This window comes from Dendrobium catenatum, unplaced genomic scaffold (assembly GCF_001605985.2).
Source record: "Dendrobium catenatum unplaced genomic scaffold, ASM160598v2 fragScaff_scaffold_1226, whole genome shotgun sequence".
Taxonomy (NCBI): Eukaryota; Viridiplantae; Streptophyta; class Magnoliopsida; order Asparagales; family Orchidaceae; genus Dendrobium; species Dendrobium catenatum.
The window spans coordinates 312,792-337,072 of NW_021319688.1; the positions used below are offsets into that span (position 1 = coordinate 312,792).

Here is a 24,281-nt window from a genome sequence, read left to right on the forward strand (position 1 = left end):
ATGACTTGTGTATCCAACCATCAAGTAATATGGTAGCCTTATTTAACAAATTTCAAGAATCTAAGTGGTAAGACCTTTTAATAGATATAATAATGCCCAAGTATGTGTAGGAAGAAGTTTCTCTAGGAAGGTTAAAGACATCACATAGTTTTTCAAAGTTAATGGAGGGAATACATCAAAGTTAAATAAAAAATTTTCGGCCTGTTGAAATGGTTTTGGAATATTTTGAATGTATTTTTTTGATGAAAGAGACAAATAAGAAATAGAGTAAAAGCAATCATACAATGGGAGAAGACAAAAAAAAAAACAGCAAAATTAAAGAGATCAGAGTTGGTAGAAAGAACAAAATAAGTATCATGCATACCACTTTCTCTCTGACATCAACTTTGGCGCTATTTCAGATCACTTCGTCAATTATCATGTGAAAATTAGCTGAAGGCAGAGACCAAAAGACAGTTACATAGAAGTAAAAATACATATAATAAAAAAGAGTACACATTTTGTGTTCTCTCAAGTAAATGTTTTTTAACAATAATAATAAAAAAAACAACGTTCAAAGCATAGTTAGGTACTGTTTTGCAACTCAAATCTGCTATAGAGGAATTGTTATAGAATAAATTCTTCAAGTATGTTCAGTAAAATTGACAACACACTGAGTGCTGTCACTGGAAGCCATAAACCATAAGAATGCTAGCAGCACAACTTTATAATATTTATTGCAAGTATATAACAACCTTTGAGGACTCTAATCACAGTACAAATCAGCCACTAAAATCTCCAATGTACAAAGCAATATAGCCATGAAATTCATCCAGATGATTGTGGGCTCATGGTTTCATGACCTTCAAGGCTGAATTATTTTTTGCAGATCAGCTTCTCACAAGCTCTATCCTAACTCAAGTTAAATTCATTGCATGATGAAAACATTGAAAGGATAAATATCAGTTTTTCAAGTCATCAAACCCAATTTCTTTTCGAGTTTTTTCGCGGAACGGAGAGCTTCAAGAGCTTCATCTTGTTTTCCAGCTCTCTTCAGATTAAGAGCACGAAGCTTAGTAGCCTTTATCTGTTCTTCAAGGTGGAATCTGTCCAGGTTAGATTGATCTGGAACCTTTTCCTTGGCTAACTGGGATTGTGGATTCTCTGAAGTTTTGGATACAAGATCCTTTTCATCCCATCCAATGGATTTAAGGGCAGACATGAGCTGAGGATCAAGAAGATCCCCAACGGCATCAATGCCTATGACACTACTGCTAGGAGCCTGGGCACCAAATTCTTCCAATTGATTCTCAAGTTCTTTAGCCTTTTCAAACTCAGCCTCTGCTTCCTGTATCTTTCCTTCTCTTCGCAGCTTCAAAGCATTGCGCTTATGAGCGAGGGATTCCTGCTGCAGTTTGAAACGGTCGCGACTTGATGGTTTCTGCAAATGAGTTCTACTGGTTTCTTGCACAATTGAAGTGCTTTCAAAAGTAGAAACTAGAGCAGGCTTATCATCTTTACAGCTTTCCTGACCTTCTTCAAGACTCTTTTCCAAAAGCTTTGCTTTTCTGAGTTCCTCTCTGGCTTCCATCAACTTTCCTTCCCTCTTCAGAGCAAGAGCATTTCTCTTATGAGCTAGGATCTCATCTCTGTAACCGCTGATCCCATTAGTTTCGTGCATAATACTAAAGGAATTTTCAATTTTAAGTGAAACATGTTCACCATTCCGTTTGCTCTTGACTCCAATATTTTGACCCAGTTCAGGTAAAACAGAGACAGCTTCCCTTGCCATTTCAACTTCAGAACTATATGTTTCAGGTGACTGTACTTTAGAACCTAGAACAGAAAGTGCTTCAGGAGGTTTTGCAGTGTCAAGTATCTTATTCGTTTTGACATCCAATATTCTACTTGAATTATCATTAACAATATTATGTGTTTCCGGCTGAACCAGAGATCCTGAACTTCGTGATTCCAGGTCTGCCAATCGCTTTTCCAGATCCTTTGCCCTCTCCAACTCTTCCTCAGCTTCCTCGGTCTTCCCTTGACGTCTCAAGGAAAGGGCCTTCCTTTTAATAGCTAATAATTCCCTCTGAATTTCTGCTTTGTTTTTCATCGACTTCCAAGGCATTGCAGCAGGCACACTTTCATTCACAGATTGGCTGTTGGATGGATTGGAAGCAAAATTTGTTCCGATTAGCGAAACAGATTCATCATCATTCCACCCCAAGTTCTGCAAAGCTGATAACATTGCAGGATCGTGAATATCTTGTTCAGTTACATCTATTTCTGCACTATCTACTCCAAGATCAAAGGTGCCAATAGCACTATCTTGGACACGGGTAGGCTCCATGCGTTTCTGGGTTGGTATATTTACATGTTTCTTTGAAGTATTCTCAAGCTCTTCCAACTGCTGCTCAAGAACCTTGCCCTTTTTTAGTTCCTCTTCTGCCTCCTCTAAACGTCCTTCCCTTCTCAAAGTAAGTGCTTTCTTTTTCAAGGCTAGTAACTCCTTCTGAATCACCATCTTACTTTTAGGTGCATTAATTTGATTATCATGCATCTTCTGTGGAAATCCCGGTTCAGGCATATTTGTATCAGACTGAAAGGTTTCAAGGTCCTGTTCAAGAAGCTTTGCCTTCTTAAGAAGAGACATTGCTTCAGGAGCATTTCCAGCCCGTTTCTGGCTAAGCGCCTCCTTCTTCAGATTAAGGATTTTGGCTTGCAATCCTTCTTGATCGAAAGGAACAGATTCTGATGCATCCCTTTGTTCATGCTGATCATCTTGTTCAGACCAACCAAATAATCTCAAGGCATCACCAATCTCTGGATCATTCATATCATCCTCTGTTACCTCTAAATTGTCATCAATAGGTATATCATCCGAGGCACTAAGAAAGTGTTCAAAGTTTGCACCAACATCAAGATCATTATCTAACATTAGATCATCTTGATTGTCATTGCCCATATTCTGTATTAAAGTATAGAGCTCATCCTCCGAATCTGAAGCCTCAACCAGAAACTCCTGCTCTTGAAGCTGCTTTTCCAATATCTTAGCCTGCTTCAGTTCTTCTTTAGCTTCAGCAAGCTTTCCTTCTCGTTTTAATAATAAAGCCTTCCTCTTGTGAGCAACAACCTGAGTATTATCAACACCACCTTTTTTCCTACCAATTTCTGATTTCTGAAAAGTCTCTCCCAGAAGATTCGAGAGTTCACCTTCCAAGCTAAGCTTGACTGGCTTTTTTCCCGCATCATGAAGTTCAGCATCAGACCACCCCAGTTGCTTAAGCTCGGTGAAGAGATCATCCTTCTTCACCTCTTTATTCCTTGACGAGGTGACTTTTTTCTGACTGTCAAGTGCTTCATTGTCATCCATACTATCCGTGCTAACCCTGCTGCTGCTGCTGTTTGAAACTTTTCCAGCAGTTCTACGGTTTTTCCTAATTGCAATCTCCAGAGCACCAGCTTGCCGCTCTAATTCTTTCCCATGTTTGAAGGCTTTAAGTGCTTCCTCAGACTTGCCTTCTGCCTTCAGAATCCTATACCTTTTCTTCTCTTCCATTGCTTGCTGGCGTAAATCCTCTGGGCTACTGCCTTCACTATCAATGAGGACATCATCACGCCCTTCAACAGAAATACTACAAACTCCTCCACCTGAATTATCTGATAACACACTCGAACTTGCATTGGAGGTACTTGAGGTTCCTTGGGAATCCAAAAGGATGTGCGGTTCATTTCTAGAAGGCATCAAATGCTTCCCATTAGTTCCTGAAATCTCACCAAGAAGTTCATCCTCAGTCTTTAGTATCTGCTTGGAATTACCTGTACCAAGATCATATGACAAAGGATTTACCAATGGCCAAAAACACTATCTTCCAATATTGCTCGAGTACTAACTAAATAAAATTCTGTAAGTTATGGAAAAACTAATTCATAGGTATAGGAAGCTGGTTAGTATTGCTGGAAGGTCAGTTAGATTTTATATGAATTGGAACTTGTACGTTACATTTATTGAATTATTATGACAACTTACAATGAATAATGCCAACCAACAACCCCTTTTCCACACGGGAAAGTGAGTACATGACGGCTTTTAAAAGAATTGCTTTCATTTTGCATATATTTTTCACATTGTATAGAAGCTTGAGCATCTTAATTGCAGTTGTATGACATGGATAAGTAGGTTGCCACGGGGGTTGTCTCATTCTAACAAAAATGTCATAAACTCCAGCATAAGTTATGGATGCTTGTATGTGTTATTCAAACGACTAAAGATGGCCAGAAGTTATCATCGTGGCCAAACTGGATAACATGAGCATCAACCAAGGAGTTGTGGTTTGGAATGCTATTTGCTTTGTACTTGCAGCGGTATTTACTCTTTGCAGTAATTTTAAGATGTCACTACTTCTAGTAAAACTGGGTCAATGTCAGTTGAAGTTAATACAAAAGGCAAATACTATCACCGTAGCAAAACTGTTTCTCAGTGTGAAACATGCCTAGTAATTGTTCAATAATAAAAAATGAAAAGAGAGGAGAATTGGAAAGGGAGGAGAATTAAAGGAGTGGATCAGTTATAAAAGGAAAAGGTGGGGAAAAAATATGGAGTGAATTCAGGTTTTTGGGAGAAAATAGAGAGAGTTATATTAGGCCTTTTGGTGGATTATTTTCTTCATGCAGATTTTGTAAGTGTTCTTTCTATCCACTATTTTTGTGAGGGATTCTATCGGTGCTATGATTTAGGAGAGAATGTCCTCCTCTCAAAAGAGGACCATTGTATTTTACTTGTTCGTGTTTGCTTTATTATCAATAAAATCTATTTGGTTTGCTGAGATTTACTGTTTGTTAGTTCATTTTTGGTGTTCAACTCCTAACAAAAAGCAAACCAATATTTGTTGTATATCATCATTTTGGACGTTGCGGCCACATAAGATGATATCTATGAGATATTTTAATACTTTAGGGGCTATTTGGTTGGCCGTAAAATGAATGTAAAGTAAATATATGTATTTTATTTTTTTTGTTTGGTTTGAAATGGAGCAAAGTGAAAGGAAATCGTGATGTATTCTGAACTCCCCGCCACAATTCATTTTACAGGAAAAGGAAAATTGCTTAAATTCGAGTGAAAAAGGAATACACAAGACACGGGTGAGAGAAATTCAACTCCATTGATGATGACAACTTTGCCCCTTCGACGACATTCCCTTCCTGCTAGACTTCGCTCCTTTGACTACGCTCCCTGTTCTAGTTCTCCCCTTCGGCGGTGTTGCCTTTCTGTTGGACTTCGCTCCTTCAATGGCACTGCCTTCCTGTTGGACTTCGCCCCTTGAACAGCGTTGCCTTCATGTTGGACTTCACTCCTTCGAGCCCTCACATTGTGAGGGTAATCTTTCTGCCATTTGTGTGCTTCTTCGCCCCTTCGATGGTGCGGACAATCTCTGCCCGGGACGCAAAACCTCCGCCCTTCGGTTATGAGACTGCATGATCGAAGCGGCGGCAACCAAACAGCTGGAGCCGCAAGGTATGCCACTCAATGTGGTAACCTAGAGCCACAGGATGGTCGGACCACCTCGTGTGGGAACCTGGAATAACAAGATATGTCTTATGTGTTTAATCAGTTAGGGGACTTCAATATGGCGAATAAATTCATTTTAGGAATAGACACACCAAACGCTCGATTGAATGTCTCATTCAAACAGACCTACGATTTTACTTTACTCTGCATACACCCAACCAAATAGAAAAAATAATTCCCCTGCATTTAATTTACATAAAATCAAACAGTCTCAAGTATTTACTTTACACTGTATTTATTTTACACTGCATTTATTTTACATTGCATTTATTTTACATTGCATTCACTTTATAGCCAACCAAACAGCCCCTTGAATTGCAGTTAAATATGTGAAATTCCTTTTTTTAGTTGGAAATAGTACAATTTAAAAAGCAATCCTGTATAACAGCTTTCTAAAATACACCAATATCAGCATAGCAGCATATATGGTCATTTTAAGCTCTTCTGATGCAGTTGAATTCCTCTTAAATGAAATAAATAAATGTGAATTACACCCATGATATACTTCTAAAGTGCTGCATGAATGTTCAAAAGTTATGATGACCAAACTACATGAGTTAAAGCGAACACAAGTGGAAAGGCGTAACTAAGAGATTAAAGAAAGACTTGCCTTTTGTAGCACGATTCTTATGTCCATATCTCTGCTCAAATCGAGCAGCCTCTTCAAGCTTTTTACAGGGATCACATATCCTTACTGGAGAATCGCCTTGCCCACGTAAAACCATTCTTTGTTGGGTGCAGCTATTGCAAAATATGCCACCACATCTGCGGCAGTGATGCTGGTAGACAAAATATATAATTTGTGAACTCAAAAAAGCTAAAGATTTATAAACTAAAGGACAGTTCTAAACACTATCATTTCTCCATATGCAAGGAGAAGTTACAAAAAAAAAAATATATTGTAGTGAAAAATAGTTGTGTGAAGTTGTGAACCCTATAAATTAAATCTTTAATGAAACGCAAAATTATTCTTCGACTGAAAGAAAAAAAGTTGCATAAGAAAGGTTAAAAAATCAAAACTAAAAAAAAAACTACAATTAATAGAACGTAAAAGACCAAACAAAAAAAATGATGAAGGAATCTTAAAGTCTACTTTGAATAATTAAGATAATTTTAATGATGACAATCATACTGGAATGGTTAACCAAGTTTTTGTTAAAAAATTACTAGCCAATGCATTAGGACAACTTTAATATTAATGAAGGTTCCATTTACCAAAGCCACATATACGGACCAATGGATCTACCATTTAGCTTCATTGAACTAAGGAGAAAAGAAAAGGAATATCATGTAGGTTCAATTCATTAAAGGACTGACTTCATATTTAGATGATACTAGTTCCAAGAGAAGTGCTACAAAGTTCTAGAAAAGAAAATGGTTAATAATGTTACTTGTGTTCTTGAACACAAGGTGGTTTGACCAAGTATTTTCCTATTTCAATTGGATTACATCAAGAATCAGCCTTAAGCCCGTATCTTTTTGCTTTAGTCAAGAATGTTCTCACTAGACATTTGCAAGAGGTTGTACCTTGGTGTATGCTTTGTGCTAATGATATTCTTCTTGTTGATAAGACTAGAGAGGGAGTTGAAGGTAAACAAGATTTATGGAGGTCAACCTTAGAGTCTAAAGGCTTTTGTTTGAAATAAGATCTAAAACTGAATATATGGAGTGTAATTTTAGTGATAATAAATCTAGTGGAGGGAATGTGACTTTGGGTCATTAATAAGAGTACAATTTTTTTATATATTGGGTCTATTATTCAGAGTGGTGGTGAAATAGATGGGAATATTATTAGTAGAATTCAAGTTGGATGGTTGAAGTGAAGGCATGCATCGAGCTTGTTGTGTGATAGAAAAGTCCCTCTCAAACTTAAGGGAAAATTCTATAAGATGGTGGTTAGACCTGCAATGCTTTATGATGCGGAATGTTGGCCAATAAAAGAGAAGCATAATATTTAGTTAAGTATTGCAAAGATGAGGATGCTCAGGTGGATGAGTGGCTTTACTCTTAGAGACCGAATATAAAATGAGCATATACATGAAAAGGCTGGAGTAGCTCCAGTGCAAGATAAGATTAGAGAGAGCTACCTTAGATGGTTTGGTTACATAAAACGGCGGCCTTCCGATGACCCCATTAGGAAAGAAGATGTACTAGATTTGACTTATGTTAGGAAAGGTAGAGGTAGACCTAAAAAGTCTTGGTTATAAATGACATTTTTCTTTATTAGATTTAAATGAGAATTTAACCATTAACAAGACATAATGGTGAAAAAAGGATTCATGTAGCTGGCCCCACATAATGGGATAAAAGCTTGTTGTTGTTGTTGTTGTTGCTATGCGTACAAGCATATTATGATAGAGTGCATGTGTTAGAATATCAAAATGTGGGTTCCTAAAATTCGCACTACGGCTTCTCCGCGGCCCCTTTCTTTTTTTTTTTTTTTTGGTCATCGAGGAGAGTTTCAAAAAGTGTGTTACGGGGCAAATATTTAGAAAGCATATTGGGTTTTAAAAAAGACATTAACCGAAGATTTCGCCTTCATTTTGCGAGGATTTTATCATCTGAGTTCAGGTTTCCTATAGGTTCAAGCCCTATAGTTAATTACCACTCCTGATAACGAGAGAGAACTTTCAAACATATACATAATATCCGACGTAAACTAGCAGCATGTTTTGGTATTTGAAAATTTAACATTTAAAATTAGAGATTCACCACCTTGCACTTAAAACAGATGGTGAGGTGAATAATGATAGACCGTACCAAATCTCATGGTTCTGTCATCCCAGGCCATCATGGTCCCTAATATACTTATTCAAAGGAGGTAGTCAACCCAACCTGACCGAAGGATCCTTGTCAGCAGCAATGGGTTGCTTCGTCCAAGGGTACCTTGTAGACCTAGATAAATATTTGTCTAAGAGGACAAGTTTGAATCTACCTAAGCTAACAGAGGGTTTATTGCCTTATCGATTATATCTTATTGATTCATACTCAAGGATTTGAAGTCGTTAGAGAACATACGGACTCTGACCATGATCGTAATTTAATGGTGTCATTTGGTGGCAAAACCACTCAGTCAGAGGGTCCCGGTAATAACTGTTTAGTTGTGGTGCCATTTGACGATGAAAAAGCTAATTAGAGGACATGTGTCACATCCTTATTGGTAAGAGACTGATTGAGAATGAATCCTAATGATATTCTCGACCGGACAATGTCTCTTTGTGAGCTGAAGTGATTTTCAGATTTATCTACCTCGGCAAACTGCTGCGTATTGTGGATTAGTACTTTACTTTAAGTGTTTGGTAGTTGATTTCAATTTTAAACATTAATGTCATAGAATATATCTTATGGGAATTAGGAGGCATTTTTAAATATTTGGGGGTCCCCTCTGGTTGAAATTTTCTAGTCAACACAGCCATCATTGAAGTACTTATGGACACTTTTTCATTTTATTGATTGAACCTTGTCGACTCTGTCAACTTGATGACAGAGGATCAAGTTCGTAGTCAGCTTTAGGCTTTTATTAGTATTTTTTTATATACCTTGAACGCCTAATATGAATGTGTAACATAAATATCCCAGTCGATGCTGTAATTGTACATTTGTTTGATTATTCGAGCCGTGTCGACTCCTATGTACCCACATAGAAGGATTATGCTCGAACTTAGGTTCATTTTTTACCCGGGTAGCATCCTCAGATGTCACGTGTGTACCTATAACACACTCGTTCAGGCCCATGCGGATAATCATATTTTAATGCATGAGGGGGAGCATTTAAATATTTAAATATTTAAATATAATTATTTGCACTACGCGATTGTTGTTAAAGTTTGCATTGATTTCATTTGAAGCTTGCAAAATGCCTTCTGTCAGCTCGCAAGAGTGTTGCAAATCCGGTGGCATTGTTTGGCAGCTCATTTTCATACAACATTTGTAGATCATTGACAACAATAGCATTAAGGAATAATGTATGGAGAGCAACAGTTCCTGCCTTTAGAGCTAATACTTTAGCAGTTTCAAGCTTCTTCTGTAATACTTTTCTCGCCCTTAGAGAGATCGAGTCCACAAATTATCCAATCCTTAGATTAGATGAGGACATCCAAATTGCATGAGGTCGTCTTATAATAAATGAGGTATCATAATCTAATGCAATCAAAAACTCGATTAACGCATTGGTGGTTCCCCTTGTCTTCAATTCGCCACAAGGTAGTCTCCTCGAAGCATGAATAGGACATAGCACAAGATATTTTTCAATATCCCAATAATATTTTAGTATCTAGTATACACATTGAACATGAAAAATTTTCTTGCAGGACTTGGCTTAGCAACCAAGAGCAGCTCCCTTCAACCCACAACTGCAACATTTAATGATGCACATGCACATGTAGGATATTAGGTTATAAAGCTTAATATTCAAATATTTGTTCTCCATTCAAATAATGCAGCATTTCTCCAAAAGCCTCAATATTTATACAGAGATGAGACATTTTTCAACTGATCATGCTTTGACTCTACAGAATCATTCACCATTGCATGCTTAGTGCCACAATTCAAACTTTCCTCTAGTAACATATCAATGGATTTTCTCTTTAGACCGTGTGGCCCTTCTTTGCGCCAACTGTCACTATCAGAATCTCTAAAATTACCAATTATAAGGCATAGTTGTACTTGATGAACAAAACATTCAACTCCAATATAAAATGAAGGCACTCATCGACATGGTTGTCGTATGAGATGGGTCTTCTATAGCGGTTTGTAAGTGCTTACATTTACTGCATATCAATTGCTTTTTCTTGCGATGGATCAGTGCATTTGCATGTCATTAAATGATTGTTGTCTGTAGGGATGCCATAGCATGTATTGTTATTGTGCATATGGCAAATCTTCCATCATTGCTAGTAGGCATTTACACACGCCACAATCTTCTATCTCAAGTCTATAGAAGATCCATCATATTGGCGATATATTCATCATTATTGTTTATAGATAAGATCGTTGTATGCATTACAAATTCTCAATTGTTGCATGTGGTCAAGCTGTGTTGAATGCAGACCTTCTAATGCTGCTTATAGGTATTTGCATTTATCACAGCTCTTATGCATTTTGTTTATATATAGCATGTTGAGTGTATCACAAGCCTCCTGCAGCAGCTCGTAGGCGTCTGCATTTGTTGCATATCATCCACCTTTATTTGTAAGAAAATGATATATTTGCTAAAAGCTTGATTATTGTTCATTGTATGAACACCCTAGCATTTGTTGCATGCAGCATGTGTGCGTCTATAGGATATATCATCATTTGTCAGCAAGTTTAGTGTGTTCATTTGCACACTACCACAAACTACTGTTGACTGCAAGTCAAGCTACATTCGCCTCCAATCTCTTCATGTATGTTGGCTAGCGAGTCGTTAGATTCATTACACACTAGTTTTCCAATGTTAGTAGAAGACTGATACATTTGACTGCATGCTATTATTATTTATTGGTTGAGTTGCATCCGCCATTGATTTCTCACTGCATGTTGACTGGCGAGTCGCTATATTCATTCTATATTGACTTTTAGTGCTCACAAGGAATGATACATCTAGTTGCAAGTTAATGTTGTGGGGAATATTGCCATTTGCAAATAGGTTTTGTATGTTTGTTTTCATGTTGATGTGGACTACCAATTTACCAGTTGAGTTGCATTCATTACTGGTTTCCCTAAGCACACTGATTGGTGAGTTGCATTCATCATTAAATTCTTTCAGTACATGTTGGCTAACAAGTTGTTATTCAGTGCACACCTATCCCTCCTACTTGCAGGGTACTATTGATGTGAATGTTGCACATTGATTACTTGATCTTTGTTTGTATACAAGCAATATTTGAAATTTCATATGTCACAAGCTCCCTGCTTGTTCATTAATGTTTGTTTGAGTTATTGTTATCTAGCATTTGAATTTTTAAATTACCTGTGTATTTTAGAGTTTAGGGTCCAGTTCAGTTCAAGTTCTATTCCCTGTGTTTGTTCAAATTTGGTCCCCCGATATTTATTTAAGTTTTATGCATTTCAATGTAAATTTCGACAGCCTCTTGGAGCCTTCCCGTTTAAAGAAAATTTGTGGAGTTGGGTCTTCCCACCATGCTAAGAAAAGCGTGCATGGTAGGTGTCAAGTGACACTGCGGCCATGATCTTCAATCCCACAATGCTAAGAAAGGAGTGTATGGGTCTTCTATGTACCTATTCGAAATGCATTGAGGCTCGTATGGGTACTTAAAATTGTCCCTTCTACGCTAAGAAAAAAGTGTATATGGCATACCCGCCTCGCCGCAAATGTCGCATCGGGTTCACTCCTACCACGCTAAGAAAAGCATGTATAGGTGATTTTCCAGCACGCCACAAGCGTCGAGGACTGGATTCTGAGGGTTTGAATTATACCTTACAGACTATGCTAGCGACGATGATGTCAGTGTCAATGGCACGAAGATCAAGGACAAAAATTTTTCTTTTTTCTTTTCCACTTTTTTCACTTTTTAAAATAATAATAATAATGAATTATTATTATTATTATTATTATTATCATAACTAATTATAACAATAGTCAACTAATAATAATAACAAAATAATTAATTACAAAAAAAATCTTAGAGAAATTTTACCTGTCAATAGGTTCTTCTAGTTGTGAGGGGGCTCGAATGGTTGAAAGATCGATCAAGTGTCGCTATTATGGTTGATTGCTGGAATGGAATCGGGCAGCTGTATGTAGGGGTGTCAATATTTGACACGACACGAAAACCAGATCGGAACCCGACCCGAAAATTTCGGGTTTGACCCGACCTGATTTCAAAACGGGTCAGGTTCGGGTTCACAGATTATGAAGGATCGGATAGTGGTATCAAGATTAGGTTGGCATCTGGTGTTGTCGAAGGAATGGAGAAGAGGAAGCGGCAAAGTGACGAGAAGGCTATGATCGGAAGAGGCGTAGGTCTTCGATCAGCTTGCTAGAGGAGATCGTGAGGTTGGATCTATAATATGAAGTTCAGATGGAGACAGGGAGATCGGAGGAGGAGATTGGTGTGTGGATCCGATCAGAGGCGGGCACGGTACGGGATGTTGGAGTTCGGCGAGTTAGCAGATTGAGACGTTAAGGGATTTCAAAGAGAAGAGCTTATTCGGGAGGATTTCAAATGGAGGGATCCTAGAGTTCGAGCGTCAGACGCGAGGGAGGGAGTTGGGATCGAACTGCTTGTGTGAAATTGGTTTGGTACAAGAAGCGGGATTGGGAGATAGACATATAAGGCGTCGGCTTTGATGACAAGTAGATGAATCGAAGGTATTTGAAGGGGATGGAGTTCAGGAAGGGCAGAGACGGACAGGGGAGGCAGGTTCCGACTTGGAGGAAGCACAATCAGGAAATCGGGCTGGGGTGTTAGTGTTGCTTTGGCGTGACGTAGGAGGCATGTTAAGATCGGGCTGTGACGGAGATGCAATCAAAAAACTGGTTGTCCTTGATCGGGAGTGGAGGATCAAAGCAGTGGTCGGCACTGTGAGGGAGATTGGAGATTGCGGGTAGGCTGGAAGCTCGTGTGAGGGAAAATAGAGAAGCTGAAGGCTTCTTTCCTCTCGATTTTAATAACGAGAGCGGCCAATTGATCGAGGTGAAGATCGCGGGAAACATGATGAGCGGAGCAACATCGAGACATGCGAGGTACGTGCGGAGCACGATGTCAGATAGGCAGTTGTAGGTGATTTGATTTTTTATTTTATTTTTCTATAGAGGTCAACACAAAACTCTAAAGCAAATATATGACATACCAAAAAGGAAATGAGAGAAGAACATGCACTAATAAGGCTTGAAATTGTAGAAAAGGACAACTATCGTCGATGTTAAATGCAACATATAACAAAAAAGACTAAGAAAGATTCATAAAACCAATTCTAAAATAATTGGGAAAAGGCAGTTGCAGCGGCGGCTGATGATAGAAGTGACTTTAGTGATTATTTCATATGAAAGACTATCCAATACACTAGGGCCACTTTTATTTAGCAATGATTCGTTCCAATTATCTAAAGCCATAAGGGTTGACAAATGGTTCCACTCTTCAGTTTCATGTTACAAAAATAGAAGATGCTTGCGCACAGTTGCAGATAAAGTAGATATGCATATGATAACAAGGAGAGCTCCATAACCCTAAGCATTACGGGAGAAAAAAAAATCTTATTATACATCTGACAGAATGAAGGAAATAACTAAAGCTCTAGAAACAAGCAACGCATGCATTAACCAGAAAGGGAAAACAATAAAAATACTAATGGAAGTTTACAACTGAGGCAAAAAAGATAGCTCACAAAACTCTTTCGCCATCCATAAATAATCAAACAAAATTTACATCAAAATTCAGCTCAATAAGTAAACTTAAAAAAAGGATGATTCCAGTTTGTTAAGTTATAAAAGTGAGAAACAAATACCTTTCTATTAAAAAAGGTGAACTGAGAAGAACAACCCTGACAGTGTGATGCGTCAATCACCCAATTTGCTCCTCGCATTGATGGTTTTGCAGGCAAACCAATTTTTTCCAACATTGCCCCAATTTACGTATAAGAATCCAATGTCAAAGTTAGTCGGATAAAATAATAGAATACCGTTTCAGAAAGTTTTCAATAGAGATATTTTTCCTCTTTCATTCCACTTTTCTTAATAGCCCATTGCACAAAGAAATCCCCAAAAAAGCTTCTTCCTCGGCACTGCAAAATGAATTCGATTTAAAGAGCAGCAGTTCCTTCACTCTAATACACTATATGTAAATAAAACAGCCAAAAACTGTGCTCTCGGTGGTATATGCTCACAAGTAAAACATTAAGAACAGCGAACAATACAAAATAAATGTTCATCCCTTAACCCTTATAATACAACTCAGTGGTTGGAGGCCAAATAATTCTATCAAGATGTGGTTGATCAATGTTTTTGGATGTTTCTATAATTTGCTGAGTTGGTTTTTTGCTTCAACAATTTTATATCACAGTTGCACGACATTGGATAATGATACACTTGTAATGATTTGGTTTTTCTAACCTATGTTTATTGATAATTGTTTATTAAGCTTCAATTTGGTACCAGTTAGTCAATAGTACTAAACAGACCATCTTCGGATAAAATCAAGCTGTGAGAACAAAATGTTTCGATTCAGCAGCAACAATGCTCTTCAGCCTCATCTCCTAGAATAATTGCCAACAAATCCTAATCAATATGCTCTATCATGCATTACATATCATATGCAGTGGCGCGTAAACAAACATACACTCTATTTGAATAAACCAACCGATATAAAGGGAAAAGTTCAGAGATAAATTTAATCAAAATCAATGGGCTGTTTGAAAAAGGATTTGAGAAGTAAATATCACGGCTAAATAAATCCTCCGTTTTCATTATCTTGCCCTAAATCCCGGATTTATTAAATCCAGGAGTTCGGCGGATTTACGGGATACGGCCGAAGAAGCGCGCGAAAGGGAGAAAGATGGTTACCTTCGCAGCGAGCAAGCTCCCGTCGCTCCTTCCGATCCAACAGGAAGAACGTCTTGGAACGTAATACTTCCGATCTGACAAGAAGGGAACGTCTCTGACGCGAAGCAGGCGAAGTCCAACAGCAACGAAGAAGAAAAGCAAACCCTGGTCGAAGAGGGCAACGCAGTCGAGCTGCAACGAGCGAGCTCCCGTCGTTATTTCCGATACAACGCGTTAGTAGTAGTGTAATAGTATAATTAAATGATTAATAAGATAATTAGTAGCGTAATTACTAATTAAATATTTTTTTTTTTTCATAATAAAAGCATATTGATGAGTATAATGATAGTTGCATAAGGTGAATATGATATTTGTTATTATACTCTATATAATATTAAATGTGTGTAAAAGCGAGAAAGTTAGATTATAAATAATTGACTCATTCAGAATAACTGGAGATGTATTATTCTATTATAGAAGGTTGGGAGAATGAGATTTATTTTAAATAATATTAATGGTATAATCTTAAGTGATATGAAAATTGAGGTACAAGGTGATTGATTGATGTGATATGATACGTCGATGGGCATACAATGATGACTTATTACATGAAAGTTATCTTAAATTGTGATATGTGATAGAGACTAATTCCTATAAACATGATTGATTGATTGAGATTGATTCATATAGAGTTGGCCTATAGAATAAGATACATGAAAAACATCACAAACAGACATATATCTTATCTTGCTTGTAGATGTATATGACATGATAAATTACATATGTGACATAATGTAATATGATATGTACATTATACAAGACATGCCTCATACATGTATATGAAATGATTGATAAGAATGTTACAAGGGTATAAGCTACATGAACATGATATACAGGATACATTATATTTATACATGATGTGCATGTCTTAATATAATACGGTCCACATAGAATACTTTCTTGATATAACACATATGCTGATACACATAATGTGGCAATTAAACAAATGAGATATGAGACTCTTGTAGATTAATTAAAAGGTGAAATAGACAATTATTCCAAAATTAAATATTTGGGCATCACACTCGATACCCTAAATAATTAAAGATAATATCTAAATCGATTAATTAAAGAAGGCGATTAAAATTAGCACTAATTGGGACGTTTTCAAAGGATAATTAAAGATGGCAAAGTTTAATGGGGTAGGGTGAAAATTGGGATGCAGCAAAAGTACTTGAGTGCAAGAGACCTGGTTACAGTGTGTTTGGCTACCTAATTTATGCAGGAAGTGAGGAGGAGGTATAATAAATCCTACCAAACAGGATTTGGGAATCCTGTTGATGGGGTTCTTGAGTGTACTTTTGAATTATGAAAAATATTTAATGCTCTATCTCCCCTAAACAATGCTTAAGTTTTCTTTGATATATAAAAATAATAAACCTCACTTCATATACGTAAGTATACTGTTGAATTAAGTAATAAAATGATAAACTAAAGTGTCGAACCCATGAGGAAATATGCTTTCTAGCAATTAACTATTACTATTTACTCTAATTATAAAATTATTCCACTGAAATAAAAATGTTGGTTGTAAAAATTTAATCACTGAATAAAAACAGTAAAATAATATATACAATATTTAAATAAAGTATTTTTTATTGATGATTGTAAATTGCATATTTTTCCTAATAAAATTCTTATTTGTAATGTGATTATGAGCATATACATCCATAGATCTCTGTCGAGCTTGTAGAGGTGAAAGGATATCTAGTGACTTCATATAGTTATATTATCTCCTTAAGAACCTAGCATATTTTACATTTTATGCCTAGGTATGCAAACATACTATTTTAATATTCTTGGTTATTTTTACATTCTTTCATCGAAGTTATACATCACACTAGGTTTTAACTACATTTATGATTATTGTGTCCATTAAATAAAGAGAGGGATAATATTGAAAACATCATTTAATTTTTCAGCCTACGAATCTCATTAATACTTATTATGTTATCTACATCATCAATCTAAAACTAGAGAATTCGTTAGACATGAAAGTAAAGATAAACAAACTCATTTCATTAAAATAATAGAAAAATAAAAATACAAGAGAATGATATCACCAGAAAATATCAATATTTTTTCCTATACACTCCTTCCTTAACATACAGAGTTGTTGCAACAAACACTAAATAAAATACTCTTATAATTATATCCAATACTTTCATAGTCTCCCTTAGAATTGACTCTTAGAGAGATATAAAGAATTACTCTAAAAAGTACTAAAATTATACAAATGACTAAACTCCCTTATAAACATAACACATTAACTATTTATAGGAAAACACAATTTAGACAATTAGCGTTGTAATGCTTGAAAGTTTGGCACCGCAGTGCCCATAAAATGAATTAACGTCATTGCACTGATGTTTTTGCTCATCGAGGCAATTACCAACGTAGATTAGTTACTTAGTGAATAGTCGCTTTTTTGTTGGTAGATCATGTCGCTCATAAGTTACAACTTCTATGTCATGACGCTACTAACTTTCGAACACAACGGCGGCGCCCTAGTGGCAATTTAGGCGCCAAGGCGTGATAGGTTGTGACGCTGCGATGCTTGAAGATAGTGAACATGATGCCGCCAAGCCGACCATTTTGATGTTGCAGTTATGTCAAACAGAGAAGTATGCATTGTCACCATGTCAAACATTGTGGTACTCCGCGATGTTCTTAATGGCGTTGCGGCGCTGATTCATTCGGTAGCACGACGCTGATTCATTCGGTGGCACGACGCTGGATGATACTAGAATTTTGTGCTCTTTTTATTCTTTTCCTATACAACACATAAAATAATATTTTTTACTTAAAATATAACATATTTTTACTTAAAATAACACATAAAATAATACATTATTTACATTTATCACCTATAAATCTCAATATGATAAAAATTTGTCTTTACTTGATTTTTGGCATAAATCTTGGATTTACTAAATCCAAGATTCTATCTGATCATGAATTCTGTTGATTGGTTTATCTTGTCAAGATGTTCAACTCAAATATAAGTTTGTTGAAACTAGAGTCTATCTTATCATGAATTAAATTTAGGAACTTTTTAATACAAAAAAATACATTAAGATTTGTATATATGAAGTAAAATTTTGGAGACATCAAGTTTATAACGTAAATTCTCATATTGAGAGAATTTAAAGAGGTTTTCATGAATTGCATTAATATTAGTATCATAATTATATTTTATTAGATGATGAACTTAATAAATCTATATCCAATTCATTTGTAAATAATATTAAAAACATAATTAATATATTATTTAAATGGCCAAGTTTGAGTGGTTTTTATAAATTAGGTTATATAAAATTCATTGAAGGAATATTTGACTTTATATGTCTCATAGTAAATGTAATTGTCTAAATATACATAGTATTTGTTTTCTTGAAAAAATATTGCCGAAAAGTTGTGTATGGACCAATATGCCTCTACTCTATAGATATATAAGCAATAACTCTAGTCTCTATTAGAGCAAACAAATTAATATTTATGCATTGACTTTTGTATAGCGTTGTATGTTACAAAGTATTTTCTATTTAAACTCATGTATTCTTCTTAACCGAGATAATAAGAAATACTTCTTCATTTCTATTTACTGCTATTGCTCTCTGTTCTTCCCTATCGTGAAACAAGAAACTCTACCTTGAGTTTCTACATGGTATCAGAGCATGTAAAAAATAGCTGTTTATGGCTTAAAACAAGCTCCTCGTCAGTGGTTTAATACGTTTACCGCACATCTTGAAACTCTTGGTTTTACTCAAAGTACATCTGATCCTTCTTTATTCATCTTACGCAAAAATAAGATTCAAATATTCTTGCTAATGTACGTCGACGATATTCTTCTTACGGGTAATGACTCTTTGTTCGTTAATGAGGTAATTCAACTCCTACATCAGAAATTTACTATGAAACATCTCGGTGAGGTACACTCGTTTCTTGGTATTCAAATTCATCATTCTAAGAATCTTTATTTTCTTTCTCAGCCAACTTACACCAAATCGATCATAGATTCTGCTCAACTCAGCAAGTGTAATCCTCTTGCTAACCCGACTTGTACCAAGCTTCCGCAGGACCTGTCTCCGGATCCGTTTCTCTCGGACCCAACGATGTACAGACGAATAATCGGATCGCTGTAATATTTAATACTTACTCGTCCTGATATTGCATTCAGTGTGAACTTATTGTCTCAACACATGCAAGATCCAGCACCACAACATGTCTATATGCTCAAAAGACTGCTCCGCTATCTTCAAGGTACAATTGATTTTGGTTTACCGATTACAAAATCTAATTTACTTCTTTCTTCTTTTTCAGATGCGGACTGGGCAGGTGATCCTGTTTCAAGAAAGTCTACATCCGGATATTGCTCATTCTTAGGCAACACGCTTATTTCTTGGTCAGTAAAGAAGCAAACAACGGTAGCTCGCTCCTCCACTGAGTCCGAGTACCGGGCCCTAGCAGCTCTAGCCTCCGACATTATCTGGCTTCGGAGACTTCTTACTGATTTTGGTATCTCACAATCATTGCCTACAGACATTAGGTGTGACAATACATCTGCCATCGCAATTGCTAACAATCCGGTGTTTCATGCTCGTACTAAGCACATTGAAATTGATCACCGATTTCTTAGAGATCATATTCGTCAAAATACTATCCGTATTTTACCTATCAGCACAATTGATCAAACGGCGGATATTTTCACTAAAGCTCTATCAACTCCTCGCTTTCAATCACTACGTACCAAACTGACAATTGTCGATAAATCATCAGTTTGTGGGGGGATATTAGAGCAAACAAATTAATATTTATGTATTGCCTTTTGTATAGCGTTGTATGTTACAAAGTATTTTCTATTTAAACTCCTGTATTCTTCTTAACCGAGATAATAAGAAATACTTCTTCATTTCTATTTACTGCTATTGCTCTCTGTTCTTCCCTATCGTGAAACAAGAAACTACCTTGAGTTTCTACAGTCTCAACAAAAATAAAATTTCAAATAACAGAGATGATCAAATGTCCTAGCACCTTCTGTCTCAAAAAATCTTAAAGCATATTTATTCGTCATGTTGTAAAGCTTCAAAGCAACAATCTTTATGTTCCAACGATATTTTGGTCTATGTTAATGATATTATACTTTTCGTATTTAAGTTTTAAAGGTATTCATTGTAAGTAATTGTGGGTTATAATAGGAAAGAGACTATAAGGAGAATCCTTAAGTTTAAAACACTATTAAAGTACAAACTTATAACAAGAATTTAGAATCTTATTCACGCAAAATTTTGTTTTGTGAAACGGGAGTATCTATCCGCTGCCACTCCAAATGGAGCATTTAGCGGCATAACTAATCTCTCGGCGGAACCTAACGAGGCCACCCACCGGCATCAGACCCACACTTACTATACCCCTCGAAGGAGGCGAGGTTGTAGTAGAAGGGATTCAAACTCAGAATGGAGAGTTCCCAATCGTGCTCGCCCATCAACCATCCTAAACCTCGGTAGGTAAACTTGCTCTAAAACTTAAACCTTAAAATGCATTAGGCATCATATTAATTGTTACAATCATGTTTAAAGCTCGCTTGAATCTTATTCAAATTTAGCTCAGAACTTGCTTAACCATACTCATATATGTTTGAACATGATTCAAACATATTGAAATCACAACTTTTTGTTATGCTATTTATATTTATTGAAATTGACTAATTTGAATTTATTTGTATTGTATATAGATGTTCAATATAATCATATTTGTAGAGGGTCATTATGATACTTGAGTCAGACATTTAGTTGAGATTATGATAAATGAAGTTAGAAAATTTGTTGCTATGATGAAAATTATTCACAAATCTTTTACAACTGCATGGAATATTTGCTCGTACTGACAATATTTTCAATATCTATCAGGACAAGGAGAGCTGCTGCCGCCAGTGCAAGTTAATAACAACTCCAAAGTAATTCCCCTTCAATAAAGGCAAGTGGCGAACTCTTACATGGGGCATGGCAAATCATTCGGACCAAAAGTTCCAGCAGGGCGAGCTGCTTCTTGACTAAGGGCATCTCCAACCAACCGAAAATCTTATTTTTCACTCTAAAATATCGTGAAACTAAAAAATGTCCTGATTCATCTCCAACCTAACTCCATTTTGCTCCCTACGAAGAAGGTAATGGTCGTTCTCTTCTTTGGCGTGTTTCTTCTGCAAGTTCTGTAGAGACAGAAAAATAGCGGAGCTTAATAGTGCAACGTCAATATTGACGTCCCATTATTCACCCACAACCAAATAGCGGAAGTTTTACCATTCGGCTGGATTCAATTGGATATGCCCTAAGTCCAACTATTTCACTGCAGCCATGGCCCCTCCCCCATCCACCACCACCACCATCTCTGTCCTGCACCACCAGCACCAGCAGGGCGAGCAGTCCCACAGCGATTACATACACCCTGGAATGAAAAATTGAAATTGGAGCAAGTGCTAACACAAATGAGTTTGAGAAAGGAGCTATGTTTCAAATATTAAGAATTTTCATAGGAATCCAAGGGGCAGGAAACGGTGCTCACCAATGTCACATCACAGACCTTGTATTTGGGCACCACCAATCTCCATCTTGCTGCCATGGTTTCCCTGAAACATCAACCCGTCCTCTGCCTCCCACCAAAATCCCCAGATATGTTGTTATCTACACCTTCTGTTGAATTGATCTCCTGAATCTTTGGTCTTTAACTCTGCTGTTTAAACCTTAATAGTGCTGCCATGGAAATCATTATTATCGAACAATTCTACAGCAGCCAAAGCTGCATGAGAATCTTCATAGGTACCTGTTACATGACCCTTTGGTTCTTGGAAACTTTGTGTGGATACAACCAAATGTTTGGTCGACCACTCCCCTCGTCCTTATGAAAAAGCCGGTAGAGAAAGAAATAAGGAAGAAAATCATTGAGAAGCTAATCACAGTTTCATGGATGCAAAAAAGGAAGAGAATCAAATGCACCAAAGAATTTGGAGTTGTGGACTTGTAGTGACGGATTTCAAAATAATTCCTGGTGAAACCATACGATTAGCAACTCCTATGGTGCCAAAATACTCAGCCAGCAAATTCACATTAGTCCAAGGAGGCAATTTACAAACATGGACCGATCAATTAGAGGGATCTCTTCCCATAGTTGGCGGGCGACGAAAGGACAGTAATCGACACACAATGGAGGTCGGAAGGACCATAGTCGGGCGAAGTTAATTAGAAGGATCATAGTTGGCGGGAGATGGTGGTCGAAAGGACCATCAATGGCTGCTAGATGGAGGTCTGGTAATGGTCAGGGGAGATCAAGAAATACGGCCAAGTGGCGCGGATTGCCGGTGGTGGTGCTATGGTGGGGCTTTAGAATTCTCTAAGCTTATGAGTCTTTTCTCATCTTCCTCCTCTCTCTCTCTCTCATGTGAAGAATGAAAGTTTATTTATAATTTTTTGGAGTGATATGACTAGTAAATATGTAGAAGATCACGGACATGTTGTGAGTGTTCCATCAGACGGCTAGTATTAGCTCCCTTGATCATGAAACGTTTATCAAGTATTTAGGTGCTTTAGATATGTCAGAATTGAGTTATCTTGGGCTCGTTAGATTCGTCTTGTTGAGCCTCTCGATTGAAAGACAAGCATGTCATATTTAAATTTTATTTGGTCTTTCAATTAATGCTTTGAAACTCTCAAGTAGGCTTTGGTTCTTTTATTTGGGACCATTTGGGCTTGGATTGAACCGAATTTGGTGTTGTTGGGTTCGTCTCCTTGAGATATTCAATTTGACTATAAGTTCACTGACATCGGAGTTCGAATGATCTTGAACTTTATTTTTAAAACTTGTGACTCATATTTGCTAAGTGAGTTGCTATTTTCAACAATCTCTTTCTTGACGATTTACCTTAAGAAAATGATTCTACCATCAATACACTCTTAAGTGTTAAAAACATGAAAGATGATGTTCAGGACAAAGAAGTATTAGAACTTGATCCCTTCCATGTAATTATTATCATAGAATATTTGTAGTCTTAATCTTCAAGAACATAATGTCCTTTTCTTCTAGAATTTTTTTAATAAAGTGGTACCAAGCATCAATATGCTTGGTGGGATCATGAGAAATATGATTCTTTACCAAGCAAACAGTAATATGACTACTATGAAAAATCTTCATATTTTTCTAAACAATTTCAAAGCATTTGATCAAATTATGAGGCCAAATGGCCTGATTAAATGCTTATGTTACCATCATATACTCTATCTCTATAGTAGACAAAACAAATGTTGATGGTAGCAGTGATCTCTGTCCTCCTATCATGACAAACACATAGTTGATTGTTAATCAATGCTTGTTATGATCATTAGCAATCTCAGACTTGATGATTTACAATTGTTTTATTTTCTTGAACTCTATAGAATCCACTTCACTGCAAGCAAATGGCCTTTATCAAGATTGTGTATGTGTCAACTCGCCATACCTACAACTTCTGAGATATTATATCTTGCAAACATTATATTTGCGTACAGAATACTCTCCATCTACCTTTTTTTCATTTTAAGATATTAATGTACTCAATTTTAAATACAAAGTTAAAAGAGTGGTCACATGTTTAGTCTCTTCATCAAAATCGAACCTCTGAAATAGTTGATATAGATACTAAGTTTATGTTAAACAAATTGTATATTTTTGTCTTTCTTCATTGATCTGCATCCTAAGAATCTTTTTGATATCTGCAAAGTCCATATCTCAAACTCTGAGCTCAGTTTAGCCTTCAAATTATCTATCTCCATCTTACTCTTAAGATGTAATTAACATATCACTAAAATATAAGAGTACATAGATAATCATACCATATTAGAGTTTTTTCTAGTAGACACAATGATCAAACTGACTATATGTGTACTTTACTGCTTCCTAAAGCTATTAAATTACTTACACTACTATCATTAGACTTCTTAAACCATGGAGTGATTTGCTCAATTTGCAAGCCCAATTCTCACGGCCAAAATTTTAAATCCTTACTATTAACATGTATAAATATCCTCATTTGAAATCCCGTTTAGAAATACAAGTTTACATAGGTTGATCTAACTCGAGATCAAATTGCTAAGCTAAAACTAGTGATATTTGAAAAGGCGAATGATTAGCAACTAGTGAAAAAAAAAATCTATTTAATTTATT

At 36.4% G+C, this 24,281-nt stretch overlaps 1 protein-coding gene across 2 annotated transcripts; it reads right to left on the reverse strand.

Annotated features, from left to right (window-relative positions):
• Positions 1-574: 574 nt before the first annotated feature.
• LOC110112382 lies at positions 575-15,201 on the reverse strand. Of its 2 annotated transcripts, XM_020844582.2 has the most exons (4): positions 15,051-15,201; positions 13,997-14,272; positions 6,159-6,327; positions 575-3,798 (listed from the first exon to the last, which is right to left on the reverse strand). In XM_020844582.2, the coding sequence occupies exons 2-4, from the start codon at positions 14,108-14,110 to the stop codon at positions 950-952; spliced, it is 3,132 nt and encodes a 1,043-aa protein (XP_020700241.1). In that variant the 5' UTR covers positions 14,111-14,272; positions 15,051-15,201; the 3' UTR covers positions 575-949. The 2 variants fall into 2 exon arrangements, with proteins under 2 accessions (XP_020700241.1, XP_028555106.1); XM_028699273.1 differs by lacking the exons at positions 6,159-6,327; positions 13,997-14,272; positions 15,051-15,201 and adding an exon at positions 5,111-5,430.
• Positions 15,202-24,281: the final 9,080 nt, after the last annotated feature.